The 15242-nt window shown below is 40.6% G+C and overlaps 1 protein-coding gene across 3 annotated transcripts in view; it reads left to right on the top strand.

The window, feature by feature from the left end:
• Positions 1–10929, top strand: part of LOC130276122 (contactin-4-like) — a 294692-nt gene extending 283763 nt beyond the window's left edge. For all 3 annotated transcript variants that reach the window (XM_056525041.1, XM_056525040.1, XM_056525042.1), the window contains exons 18-23: positions 1753–1987; positions 4730–4845; positions 4958–5144; positions 5348–5460; positions 5559–5727; positions 7419–10929. In XM_056525041.1, the coding sequence (XP_056381016.1) occupies positions 1753–1987; positions 4730–4845; positions 4958–5144; positions 5348–5460; positions 5559–5727; positions 7419–7519 (921 nt within the window). In that variant the 3' untranslated portion in view covers positions 7520–10929. The remainder of the gene's footprint in view (positions 1–1752; positions 1988–4729; positions 4846–4957; positions 5145–5347; positions 5461–5558; positions 5728–7418) is intronic.
• Positions 10930–15242: the final 4313 nt, after the last annotated feature.

Raw genomic sequence — 15242 nt, 5'->3', positions numbered from 1 at the left:
CACTGGAGTTGTGGTGCACTGTTCCACTATAAAGAGATACTTGTACAAATATGGTCTTCATGGAAGAGTCATCAGAAGAAAACCTCTTCTACATCCTCACCACAAAAATCAGCATTTGAATTTTGCAAATGAACATATAGACAAGCCTGATACATTTTGGAAACAAGTTCTGTGGACCAATGAGGTTAAAATTGAACTTTTTGGCCGGAATGAGCAAAGGTACGTTTGGAGAAGAAGGGGAACAGAATTTAATTAAAAGAACCTCTGTCCAACTGTTAAGCATGGGGAAGGATCAATCATGCTTTGGGGTTGTATTGCAGCCAGTGGCACAGAGAACATCTTACGAGTAGAAGGAAAAATGGATTCAATAAAATTTCAGCAAATTTTGGATGCTAACTTGATGCCATCTGTGAAAAGCGGAAATTAAAGTGAGGATGGTTTCTACAAATGGATAATGATCCTAAATACACATCAAAATCCTCAGGGGATTACATCAAGAGGCGTAAACTGAAGGTTTTGCCATGGCCTCCTGACCTCGACATAATTGAAAATCTATGAATAGACTTTAAAAGAGCAGTACGTGACAGAAAGCCCAGAAATCTCAAAGAACTGGAAGACTTTTGTAAGGAAGAATGGGCAAAGATACCTCAAACAAGAATTGAAAGACTCTTGGCTGGCTACAAAAAGCATTTACAAGCTGTGATACTTGCCAAAGGGGGCAGTACAAGATTTTAACTCTGCAGGGTGCCCAAATTTTTGCAGATGCCATTTTTTTGTTTTCTGTTATTTTTTGAAAGAGTAAATGATGTAAATAAAATCTAACTTTTGTTGACATATTATAAGAATGTCTAATCTGTAATTTGATGCTTTTTGGAGATCTTTCCATCTTTCCTTGGCTTCTTTATGCACATTAATACAAATTTTTACCTGGGGTGCCCAAACTTTTGATCCCCACTGTATTAGCTGCTTAATACTACAGAAGAAATTATTTTCTTTTTGGAACACAGTGCTCTCTGCTGACATCATGACCACAGTGCTCTCTTCTGACACCTCTGTCCATTTTAAGAACCGTCCAGAGTAGGAGAAAATTCTCATAGAAAACATGCTGCTCTGGACAGTTCCTAAAATGGACAGAGATGTCAGTAGAGAGCACTGTGGTCATGATGTCAGCACTGTGTTCCAAAAAGAAAAGAATTTCCTCTGTAGTATTCAGCAGCTAATAAGTACTGGAAGGATTAAGATTTTTTTATAGAAGTAATTTATCAGTTTAATTTAATGGCACCAGTTGATTTAAAAAAAAAAAAAAAAAAAAATACAGTTTTCTACCGGAGTACCCCTTTAAAGGGGTAATTATTCAAAGGATATATAATAAGCTGTCTGATCACAGGGGTCCCACAGCACCTGACGTTTGTTTAGAACGCTGAGTGCAGGCGGGGGTCATGACGTCACGGCCACGCCCCCTAAAGCAAGTCTATGGGAGGGGGCGTGGTGGCTACCACGCCTTCTACGATAGACTTGCATTGAGGGGGCATGGCATGACATCACGAGGGGCGTGGTTGTGACATCATGACCCTCACCACCCGTATCCAGTGTTCGGGATAAAATGTTCAGAATGCTGGGGCAGTGGAGTACCCCTTTAATGTAGTACTGTGGTTTGTAGGTTTATAGTTATTAGGTGCTGAACCAATGTAATTTGTGTACTGCTGGTTATCAACATATTAATCCATGTATGATTTGACTGTGCCTTTCCAGCCTGTACCAGAAGAATTCCAGAATGGCGGAGGGTTTGGCTATGTTGTAGCATTTCGGCCTTTTGGAACAATAAGCTGGATGCAGACAGTTGTGGCATCAGCAGATTCCTCGCGCTACATTTACAGGAATGAGAGTCTGCCATCTTTCTCTCCTTATGAGGTGAAGGTTGGAGTGTTCAACAATAGAGGAGAGGGACCCTTCAGCCCCTTAACCGTGGTCTACACTGCAGAGGAAGGTAGGAGCCTGGGCTGGTCACAAGATGTATGGTGAGAGGGAGACCTGGCTTGTCATTGGATGGGTGCTGCTGAATGCATTAGAATTATATTATACAATTCAATGTTATGTTATTATGTTTTTACATTCATTTATATTATTTGCATTATATTACAATTTATTATTACTCATATTACTTTGTTATTACGGTCTTGTATTATATTATTATGGTATTGTATTATTTCATATTATTGCAATAATACCTCTTCAAAAGACCAGCACTTTGAAAAGAGCACACACAAAGTGGGGCAAGGTTAGCTAGCACTATTCAGAAGAGAGAGGGAGAGAACCAGGACTGTGTACCTGCAATCTGTTAGCCTGTCTGCCTCCTCCAGAGGTCCACACTTCACCAACAAGTAAAATCATGGCTTCCTTCTTATCCATGACCAGTAATGAAGTTCATGGCAGCTGTCTCATGTGTACATTTTGGGTTCTCACTATGTACACAGTGCTGTCTCCCAAATGCCCCCTCCCCCCTCTGTTTAGTCATTTAAACTAGTGTATTGTGAATCGTACCAGCGTAGTGCCAACCTATTCAGTCCAGTGTGCACTTTCTCTAGCACTGTGTCTTGTCATGGCAGAGAAGGTGCTGTCCTGTGAAAGGTAGTAAAGATGTAAGTACTGCTGGCAAACAGCTTAGCTCTGTTCGCACCCCTGAAATGGAGAGAATGAAAAATAGCTGTGCAACATAAAGGGGGCCCTCAGGGGCCCAAAACCAACAGTGAGAGGACTAAAATCACCTTGTTACCACTCTAATGGGTTTTCAAAAAATCAAGTACATAATCATAATCGGGTACATTTTAAATTATTATACTATTTTATTGCAATAGATCATATTATTGTGTTGCATTTTAGTCTTAGGGTGCATTCACACACACACAGGATCTGCTGCGGATTTGCAGTTGTAAAATCTGCAGTTGCAAATTCTCAGTTGTAAAATTCGCAACTGTGGATTTTACAACTGCAGTTCCGCTATTGATTCATTTTGTGTGAATATGCCCTGATGTTACAGTGGGGCAAAAAAGTATTAAGTCAGCCACCAATTGTGCAAGTTCTCCCACTTAAAAAGATAATAGAGGCCTGTAATTTCCATCATAGGTATACCTCAACTATGAGAGACATAATGAGGAAAATAAGTATTTGGTCAATAACAAAAGTTAATCTCAATACTTTGTTATATACCTTTTGTTGGCAATGACAGAGGTCAAACGTTTTCTGTAAGTCTTCACAAGGTTTTCATACACTGTTGCTGGTATTTTGGCCCATTCCTTTATGCAGATCTCCTCTAGAGCAGTGATGTTTTGGGGCTGTCGCTGGGCAACATGGACTTTCAACTCCCTCCAAAGGTTTTCTATGGAGTTGAGATCTGAGACTTGCTAGGCCACTCCAGGACCTTGAAATGCTTCTTACGAAGCCACTCCTTCGTTCCTGGGCGGTGTGTTTGGGATCGTTGTCATGCTGAAAGACCCAGCCACGTTTCATCTTTAATGCCCTTGCTGATGGAAGGAGGTTTTCACTCAAAATCTCACAATACATGGCCCCTTTCATTCTTTCCTTTAAATGAATCAGTCGTCCTGGTCCCTTAGCAGAAAAACAGCCCCAAAGCATGATGTTTCCACCCCCATGCTTCATAGTAGCTATGGTGTTCTTTGGATGCATATCAGCATTCTTTCTCCTTTAAATACGACGAGTTGAGTCTTTACCAAAAAGTTCTACTTTGGTTTCATCTGATCTGGCTTAAGCAAGGGGACACATCTGCATGATTTGAGTCCCTGGCAGCGCAGTGTGTTAATGATGGTAGCCTTTGTTACTTTGGTCCCAGCTCTCTGCAAGTCATTCACTAGGTCCCTCCAGTGTGGTTCTGGCATTTTTGCTTACCATTCTAGTGATAATTTTGACACCATGGGGTAAGATCATGTGTTGAGCCCCAGACCGAGGGAGATTATCAGTGGTCTTGCATTGTCTTCCATTTTCTAATAATTGCTCAAACAGTTGATTTCTTCACACCAAGCTGCTTGCCTATTGCAGATTCAGTCTTCCCAGCATGGTGCAGGTCTACAATTTTGTTTCTGGTGTCCTTCGACAGCTCTTTGGTCCTGGCCATAGTGGAGTTTGGAGTGTGACTGTTTGAGGTTGTGGACAGGTGTCTTTTATACTGATAACAAGTTCAAACAGGCACGGTTAATACAGGTAACAAGTGGAGGACAGAGGAGACTCTTAAAGAAGAAGTTACAGGTCTGTGAGAGACAGAAATCTTGCTTGTTTGTAGGTGACCAAATACTTATTTTCCACCATAATTTGCAAATATATTCTTTAGAAATCAGACAATGGGATTTTATGGATTTTTTTTTCTTCTCATTATATATCTCATAGTTGAGGTATACCTATGATGAAAATTACAGGCCTCTCGTCTTTTTAAGTGGGAGAACTTGCACAATTGGTGGCTGACTAAATACTTTTTTGCCCTAGTGTATATTCACATTATAGTATACTAAAGGATTTTTCTATTATTATATTATCATCTTACTTTATCATACTCTTATATTGCATAATACTTTATATTATTATACTCTTGATGTATTCCTTTAGATTGATATACTTGTACGTTATGGTTTATTGTATTATATAGTATATTATTATATTTTTATGCTCATACTATATTTTATTATACAACTATATTACAATAGCCATTTGCATATTGTAGAGCCAGGCCGGGCGCCTGCAGGTGTCTTTGCACGGAGTCTCACTGCATGGGACATTGAGGTTTCATGGATTGGAGTACCTGGAACTCTCAGCAAGGGAAGGATACAGGGTTATGAGGTGAGATTTTATAAATTGGGGCCTCATACTATTACATATCATATATAGAAAGCTGTATAGTTGTTCATTATACAAACCGTTTTTAAATATATTTTTATTTGTTGTGCCTTAGGTTCGATACTGGAAACAAAATGAGAAAGAACAAAGTGCCCGGAAACTACGGACTCTTGGGAACCAAACCTCCACCAAACTGACCCATCTACAAGGGCACACACTGTATTACCTGAATGTACGGGCATACAACAGTGCAGGCACAGGCCCCGCTAGTCCTACAGTTAATGTGACAACCAGAAAGCCACGTAAGTAATACCAGAGCTTCATTGTCCAGATGACTTGCCATGATAACTTGGGTAAACAGCACTTATGAAAAGCTGCGGGGAGCTGAATTTGTGCGGGGAACTGTGGGGAAGCTGCAGGGAGCTTAAATTGTGCAGCGCTTTCCATTGTTTACACTGTTGTTATATCCCCCATGTTGTGCTGACTTTGTGTGTTCTCACATCAGCTCCAAGTCAGCCACCAGGAAACATTACATGGAACTCCTCTAACTCCAAGATCATCCTGAACTGGGACCAAGTGACGGCACAGGAGGACGAGTCTGAGGTTAAAGGGTACAGAGTGAGTTTTGGATGCAGCATCATCTTCTCGATCATAGAGGTTAATATATTTAGAAGTTCAGAGAATGTTCAGTGCATCACATGACAATCTCGCTGCAGGTTTTCTATCGGTGGAACCGACAGGGAGGGGCTGCCCTGATTGAGACCAATCAGACGTCTGTTGAGCTGTCATTGCCATATGATGAAGATTACATCATCGAGATCCGACCAATCAGCGATGGAGGAGAAGGCAGCAGCAGCGAGCCGATCCGTATCCCTCGGATATCCAGTGAGTGGGCGGTGAGAAATAAAGTATAATAGAAATTAGGATAAGTAAAATCCAAAAAGGAAGGTAAAAATCACCTCAAACACCTGGAGTCTTATCCCGCCCCCAGCTCATCCTTCTCCCATTCATTGAAATAAAATGGGAGGCCGCAAACCGGTCCTTTTGTAATACTTGTTACAGCTGGGAATTTGCAACAGTTGTATCAAGTCCAGACTATCCTCAGTGAAGCACAAAGTTTGACAAAATTCAGAAAACGGGCACCACCGAATCATATTCACTGGAGTGCTGCAAGTGTGTAAACAACTTTTCATATCTTTCTATAACAAAGAAAACATGTATGCACACACCAAAAAATGACAAAGCAAAATTATATTATTTATAAAAGAAAGAAAAAAACACAAGGGATTTTCCATTACTTAAAAACACAAGATTACAGGAATTTATTCATAAGCATATATTAAAAAAAAAAAGAACGGCTGCAGCAATGCCCCTGATAAGGCTAATGCATGTGAGCATGGGTAGGGTGCAGTATACAAAATAGCACAGTTATACATAAAAGTAGCAATTATACCCCAAACGTAAGGCAAGATAAGTTACACTTCCTGATTAGATTGCACAATGACAAAGAGTAATGTACATGTAAATATCCAAAAATAAAGTCCAGTAGGGTTTGTGAAATGTGAAAAATACACTATGCAGAAAAAAATGCCCCCAAACTATGCAGGGAAGCATATATAGCACTAGGAATCCTGATATTCTCCAATGCTTATTGCCCCTCTACATGGTGGCTTCCTCAAGGTTACAAGGTAAACCACTTGTGTGCCTTTTATACTGAGAATAAAGGTCAATGCGCAGAAGTGGATACAAAAAATAGAATAGAATTGATAACGGTGGCTAAGATATGTAGAGATACCACATGGCTCCCGGACCCGGTGTCCACAAGAATGCACTGCTTAAAGGAATCCAGGAATAAAAAAAACAGAGCTAATTTCTTTCAAGCTAATTTCTCCCCATCTGTCTCCAGGTTGGGTGTGGTTCTGCAGCTCCATTCTATTTAAGTGAATGGAGCCAAGTTGTAATTCCACACCGAACCCGGAGACAGACGAGGAGCGTTTTTTTTTTTATATAAAGAAATTAGCTCTGTATTTCTATTCCTGGATAACCCCTTTAAGCTCTATAATTACTATTATGTTCATGTGAATGAAGGGATTGGGAGAGATAGCTGTCAGGTAAATGAACATTCGGGTGACATCTAGTCATATATGGGCATCTTAAAGTATTTTTGTCATTTAAAAAAAATTTGACATGTCAAACAAACAGTTTTTATTGGTTAGGATCTCTGGTGGGACCCCTATCAATCAGGAGAATGAGAGTAGAATAGCGCACTTCCGCATGATTCACTCCCTGGCTTGCAGCGATCTCTCTCCTGCAGCCCCATTATAAGTCTATGGAGCTATCCAAAGAAGTTGCAAGCCAAGGAGCACTTCTCCCTGCTTGTTCTCGTGATTGCTGGGGGCCTCAGGGGGGGGGGGGGTCTAATGTACAAAAAATGGAACAAAAAAATTACAATAAAAAAAGAAACAGATTAGAAAAAAAGAATGTTTCAGTATCTGGCTCTAAAAAAAATTATTTGACACATTCCAATGAATAACTTACGTTAGATCTTTACCCATTTGCCCTTTTATTTCTTCTAGATGCCTTTGCGCAAGGATCAGGTGCTTCCACGTCAAACGCCTGCACCTTATCCGCCATAAGCACCTTAATGATCTCCCTCACTGCGCGCTCCAGCTTATGACCTCGAGCTTCAAAGACTCCCAGAGACTCACATCTTACTCTTGGATGGTGGACCAGGAATATCCTCCACACATGATGGCTCCTTATGGAATATCCTGAGATTGCCCTCAGCTTTTGAGCTTCCTCCTCTCCCTACGGGGAGGATTTTATGCACTGACGACATCTGGAATATGATGTTACCAAAGCAGTTTACATGCCGTATATGCATATTTTTTATTCTTAATATCTAGTGTTTTATAGAGTTTTTTAAGGTTAACATGATGTAGATATCTACGTTTTTTGCTGTAAAATGCTGCAGGTGTCTCATACAAGTTTCTTCTCTCCTTCCTTAATGACCCAGGACTAGAATATTTTATATGCTGTCTCTTTATATTTCACGTCTCCTGAACATGCCCATAACTGAGGCTTTGTGACCATAAAGCAATGCCTGGCCCTGAGCCTTGTCACGGGTCAGACCTAGTGGGCTGCTGAACATTGTGAAATGTTGGTAAAAATGGTGTCTCCTAAGAAAAAGGGTAAAAATTGACATTTATAGCTAGTTACATAATAAACGAGGACCATGAATGGAGAACCCTTAGTGTCAGCCATTCCATCACTTTGGCTACACAAGGTAAAAATTTTCATTTACCTGAGAATGTTTTTAGTTTTTCAAATAAGTGCCCAGTTTCTGTAACTTGATAAATGGAAGAGACAGGGAGCAAAGGTCTGAATAAGTGGCAGACAAACATAATAGACTATGATGGGGTAATAGATGTTCTCATCTTGGTGGACAGAGGGGTTAGAGTCCCTCATGACAATCTGTTTATGGTTGTAGTCTTACTATGTCTACAGTATGGATAGTGGTTATTGTTTCTGGATTCTCTTTGGTTGAATAATGATTATAGATTCAAATTATAGATGCTGGGAAGTGTTCCTGGTCTCTTATAGAATAGGGGTCCTTTTTAAGTTGGGGTTATAAATATATATTACAAAAAGAGATGGTCTCTTAAAGTAAGAAGATCAATTTCTAATCAACATTAATGAGGTATCAATTGGTTATCATAAATGGCTGGTTAAGATACTGATCCTTTAAATAGAGTACGTAACATTTGCTTATGAATTGAGAATAGGTTGATCTTCTGTACTCATCTTGATCATAGTTTGTAGCAGATGTTATGGATCCCATTTCGAAAATTAATACTATTCATATCTAGACAGTAATGAGAGGTTTTGGGTATGGATGGTGGAATAAGTTACCCATCCCATATAGAAAGTAGATCCTCTTCTGTTTTAGGCAATAAGTAAATGTTATCATGAATGGTGGCAAGAGTGCCTAACATCTTGTAGAAGGTCAGTCCTTGTGATCGGAATAATAAGTAGATATTTAAAATATTGGAAACGGGAAAAGTTCCCATAAGGTAAGATCTCTATCTCTGAGTAGGTATTCTCATTTATAGATAGTAATGATCACCTGGGGAAGATCAGTCCTCTTCTGTCTTGGATGCTGTAATAAGAAGTTCTTATAGAAGGTGAATGTACTTAATGTGCATAGTGAGAACTACTTCTGAGATTCACAGACACTGAAATCCTGTAACTAAATAGACATTCTGGAGAACATGTTAATAATTAGAAATACTCATATTTCATGACCTATGAACAGAGATTGTAGCTTTATTGGGCAAAGTTATAAAGATTGGGAACAAGGGTTCAACTCATAGCACTGACAATGAGAAAAGTTTTTAAAGATTGACAGGGCCTCTATGATAAGCGTTGGTCATCTGCAGTCCTGACCAGCCACGTTATCCATAGTCAATGGCATTACTATTAGCTACATTCAGCACTGTATGTTAGGTTTGGGCACCGCTTGACTCATGTGGAGAGCAGTTTATGTTTTATGATTAAAAAAAAGTGACCTGCCTACAAAGAGACAATGGAGTTGGAGCCTCCAGTATGTTTATAGAATACCTAAAGTTATGAATGTTCTTAAATATCCAAGTGAAAAAATAACCTATAAATATATATATATATATATATTGCAGAGAGTTGTATAAAGCTTCTTACAGAGGCTACGATGTATGATATATCTAGAATGTTCTCATAGGATACCTAGAACTTAAACAAAAATGACTGTACCTAGATCTTCATTTTAGTAACCACACAAAGAGGGTGAAAGTGTAATAATGAGAGTGCCTGGTCAGCCCATTGATACCATTTCATATCATCAATTTAAAGAACACTGAAAACTCAGGGTCTTTTGTTATGAGCATAAGAAGTACTGGGAATGTGTGGAGCCAAGTGGCAGCTGCATTTATTCCCATCGGCACCATTATCATTGTTTCATCTGCTATGATCTAGATCTAGGTGCAGGGTAATTGTAAGATGATAAGTGGCCCGGAATAGGAATTATTATTATTTTTTTTTACTATTGTTTAGGTTACAATTGCAGGTGGTTGTATAAAAGTGGCTTAGTTGTGGTTTCCTAAGCTCAACCTAATCCCCTCCATAAAGTTTACGAAGAACCAAACATATCATGAGACACGGTATCCATGAGAATTGTGTTATTACACCTGTAGAAGACAGCCAGGATCATGAGCATAGGGCCCCTGTTCCTTTAGTAAATTACCATCAAAAGGGTTAAAGGAGTAACTGGATCAAAGGTTTATGAACGTTGATTGGTGACGCTTATGCAAAATGGCGCATACTTCATTTTTAAATTGCACTTAAAGGTTCATCTGTTTGCTACTGACAGCAATGCCTATAGGATTTTCAAAGATCCTTGACTGGATGGTAGAATAATTTTGAAGCAACAATTACCGGCCAAGGTCCATTAATAGCAATTCACTTTTTCTTTTTAGTGATTTATAAGATGTTCTTATGTTCATTGGAAGATATTAATAAACTGGTTGGTTGCCTTCACTGAACTGCGGAAAGAGATGTCCGTGAGCAATGGCCCCATTACACACAGCAGTGGAGGCAGACACATTTTTGGGAACTTTGGTTCAAAATGGCTCCCTCTTCTGTATAACAGATGTATAACAATGCATTCGGGAAGTCTACAGACCATTTAACTTTTTCACATTTTGTTTGTGGTCTTGTGCTAAAAGGAAAATAAAATTAAAAGTTTTCCCTCATCATTTTGTACTCAATACCCCATAATAAAAACAGATTTTACAGATGTTTGCAAATGTATTAAAAAGGAAAAATGAATATGTTGCATGTACATAAGTATTCAGACACTTAAGGGGGTACTCCAGCACTAAGACATTTTATCCCCTATCCAAAGGATAGGGGATAAGATGCCTGATCGCGGGGGTCCTGCCGCTGGGGACCCCCGTGATCTTCCACGCCGCATTCCGTTAGAATCAGCCCCCGGAGCGTGCTGCTCCGAGTCTGATTACTTGCGATCACGGGGACGGAGCATAGTAACGTCACAGCTCCGCCCCCATGTGACATCATGCCCTGCCCCCTCAGTGCAAGCCTATGGAGGGGGCATGACAGCTGTCATGCCCCCTCCATAGGCTTGCATTGAGGGGGCGGAGCGTAACATCACACAGGGGCGGAGCCATGACATCACTATGCTCCGTCCCCGTGATCGCAAGTAATCAGACTCGGAGCAAGCACGCTCTTGGGCCTCTTAGTTCTCTTGATCTTCTTTGAGATGTTCACCTGCTCTGTGGTGAATTCAGTTTATTGGACATGATTTGTAAAGACATACTATATAAGGTCTGTAACAAGTCTAAAACAACCAGGACACTTCCTAGAGTTGGCTGCCCCACAAAACTTTGGGGGGAAAAGGGCTTTGGTAACAGAGATGACCAAGAATCCTATGTGCTGCATGGAAAAACGTACATAGATATTCTTAATTAAAACCTGATCCATGGTGCTCTGGAATAAAGGTTCACCTTTCAACAAGACAATGACCCTAAGCATACAATACAGGAGCGGCTTAGGGACAACCCTGTATATGTCTTTGAGTGGCCCAACCATAACCCTGACTTGAGCCCAATCCAACATCTCTGGAGACACCTGAAAATGGCTTCCACCTACTGTCCCCATCCAACCTGACAGAGCTTGGGAGGATCTACAGAGAAGAGTGGCAGAAATCCCCAAATCCAGTTGTACAAACCTTGTATCCAAGAAGACTGAAGGAGGGAATTACTAAGAAAAGGGTCTGAATACCTATGTCAATGCAATATTTTAGATTTTTCTTTTCAATAAATGTTAGATTTGTAGCATTCTGTTTCCACTTTGTCATTATGGGGTATGGAGTGCAGATTGATGGGGAAAAACATGTTTCTTTTTTTCGCACAAGACCACAACGTAACAAAGTGGGAAAAAAGTGAAAGTTTCTGATAACTTACTGAATGCATGGTACACACAATAGTTACAGAAGGGTGTATAGCACTTGGCTCCATCAAGGATACAGTTGCATTGAGTTGAAAGCAAACATTTTAGGCCTCATGTAATATTATGTTTCCCCTCAAATGTAGATATGTTTTTCCCTGTAATTCCCTTTATTCACCATATTTAGCTAATTTCCCCCAAATTGGGTGTGGTTTTCAATTATTTGCAATCTGAGTGATTTCTTTTGTTTCACAGTTTTTGGCATCTATTCAGACTGTGATCTTTCCTTTTTAACAGACAGGTTAAATAAATGAGAACCACCAAAGTTTCACGAAACTCTTTAAGACATACATATGCATCCACTATGAAAAGGGGAACACACAGTACATGAGGCCCTATGTCTCACCTTTTGTCCCTATTTGCTAATAATCTGACAAACTCTCTTTTATCACATTTTCTTTATTTTTTGTTTGGGTGTTTTGCACATCTCATCCCCCCCATCACCCCAGGGTCCTGTAGCACCTGAAAATATCCCGTTCTCTTGAGCTATATATCACAGGAGGCTATTGTATATTCCATCCTTGCAATAGGACTTTGTTTCACTTAGTTTGTAAATTTGATTCAGCGGCTTATCAGAGGAATCTTCAGAGCAGAGATTTCCTCTGTCTGTCTCCTGTCCGCTCGGAGGGAAACAGCGAGAGGCGAGTACTGAATGTGCATTTTATCTGACATTACATTGTTTAGAAAGGGGAGGAAGAGCCTTGTTGTACATTGTGGATACCGAACTTTGGCGCAGAAGAGATACAGGGTTACAACCAACCCTGCAGGAAAGTTAGGGATCATTATTTAAATATATATATAATAAAATATAAAGCACATACTAATTAAAGGCACTTTATTTTTTTACCTCTGATCTCGAGCTCTGGAGATTCATGTTCTGACACAATTTTGCTTTTTTGTGATTCTGTTTACAAATATCCAGTATGCAACTTTTTTCTTAAGGTATCTGTACAGAACCATGTCTGCCATGCGGTTAATTAAAATTCTGTTCCTAAGGATCTGTGTCACACAAAGTGACTGGTGGTTTATTTCTTGTCAGAACAAACCAAATGCACCTCCATACAATGGAGTCCAATGCCAGGGTGGCTACAACTCCACATACTGTACATTATTTACTGTGATCCAAATAAGAACTTAACTGACTTCCTTATAGCTCTGACTTCACATCTCTCTGACACTCTTTATTATTTATTGTCTGTACAAATTCTTTATTAGACCCCAGGTCTTTTCTGTTCTGGGGTTCCCCTTCAATAACAATAGTGTTGCTTTATGATTTAATGTATGAATGTATGATTTGATCATTTAAGAATATAGGGGAGCATTGGGTCGCAAAGGCTATATAAGACTACATGCACATGTGCATTCAGGAGCTACATTGCATACAGATGCTATGGAGTTGGGCGCGCTGCATCACAACGAACACCAACGAGTCCCAGCAGATCCCATTGACTTTGAAGGAGTAGTCTCATGGATAAAAACGTATCCCCTATCCATGGGATAGGGGAAAGGTTTTAGATCGCAGGGGGTCCGAGCACTGGGGCCCCACAATCTCCCCTAGAGTGGTGTGTCACGACCCCTGCCTGAAGTGGGGGCTGCCATGATGCCTTCATATATCTCTCTGGGAGAGCCAAAGATAGCCGAAATGCTCTCCCATAGAGATATATGGAGTGGGCATGCTTAAAGCATCAATTTCCCTTATCAATTAGACCTAATGTCTGAACATTGTCTGCAAGAAATGCTTTCCTGTCTTTTAGAAAAAACTTTCGACATGTCAAAGAGATGTGTGAAACATTTTGATCTGGTGGGGTGCTCAGACCTCCACCAATCAGGACAACAAGCAGAGAGAAGCTGAGCAGAGATAGCCCCAAGCTGGGGAGTAAAGCTCGCTATGGCACACTTCTCTTCACTCATTCTCCTGATTGGTAGGAGTCTCAGTAGTGAGACCACAACCGATCAAAACTTTTGACATTCAAAAGTTTTTCTAGATGTACGTTTTAAAGGAATACTCCGGGACAGGCCAGTTTTTCAGCAACATTCTCATTCTGCCCAATATAAAAGAAAAAAAAAACTACTAACCTCCCACTCCCCTGTTGCCACTGTTGTCCCGCAATAGTCTGTGATGCTCTCCTCTTCCTGATTCCCCATGGTCAAGACGTCATACTGAAGCTCAGCAAATCGCTGGCTGCAGAGATATCCTGCCTCGGTCAGTGATTGGCTGAGCGGCAGTGTGACATGTTGAGCCCTGGCACAGGTCTTCTTCCAGCTAATGGAGACTGGTTTCCAACAGACAATTTCTGGGAGGTGACATTTAATATAATCAAACATTGCACAACGATCAATCTTGTCATCTGACCAACAAACATTCCAGGTGAGTATACACAAGTTATTTATTAGCTAATACACCCCAATGAGCACCCTGCTCGTTGCCCCCCCCCCCCACTCCCTCATAATGTCTGGGGAATATTGTTCAGCAGACTTTCCACTAGTCACATAACAGACCCCCTCATCCCCCTCCTTCCAACCTCCTAGTCAAACTAATATCTCGTATACCTTTCTATTCCTGCCGATTATTTGCCTTCTCTGCTGAGTAGAAAAGTTTTACACTATTAGAGAGATTTATCAAAACCTGTGCAGAGGAACCAATCAAATTGCTTCTTCTATTTTTGAAAAAGCCTAAAAGCCTCTGAAAAATGAAAGAAGGGATCTGATTGCTTGTTATGGGCAACTGATCAACTTTGTTCATAAAGCTTGGCTGGAAATACAAAAGAAAATTGAATCCCTGCTTTCACATCTCTCTTTTTAACCTTTTTGTGACATCTCACTCCATACCATGCAGGTCCTGTCTGGAATTGACAGCCAGGGGCCGCAGCTCATAAACTGCAGTGATGATAGTTGCTGCTTGCCTATTAACTATTTAGATCCCGTGATCAAAGTCCCCAGTTGGTTGTCTAAGTTGAACAGCTTAGCTTATATGATGGTTGGAGGGTCCCTACCTGCCCCTGTGCCGTCTTGATCTCAGCTCTACTGCTACAGCCTGCTTTGGCAGGCTAGAGCAGCAGAACACAGATAAAACTGATCAATCCTGTGCAATAGCACAGCATTGAACAGTGTAAGCAATCTAAGGATAGCAGGTTATAGTCGCCTAAAAAAGTGTAAAATACAGTGGTCCCTCAACATACGATGGTAATTCGTTCCAAACGAGCCATCGTTTGTCAAATCCATCGTATGTTGAGGGATTCGTGCAATGTAAAGTATAGGAAGCTGTACTCACCTGTCCCCGCCGCTCGCGATGGTGTCCCCGCGGCTCCCGATGGTGACCCCGGGCCTCCACTGGGCTCTCC

This window comes from Hyla sarda, chromosome 6 (assembly GCF_029499605.1).
Source record: "Hyla sarda isolate aHylSar1 chromosome 6, aHylSar1.hap1, whole genome shotgun sequence".
Taxonomy (NCBI): Eukaryota; Metazoa; Chordata; class Amphibia; order Anura; family Hylidae; genus Hyla; species Hyla sarda.
Note: the sequence above shows the minus strand (reverse complement) of the source record. Positions and strands in the feature narration are given on the sequence as shown.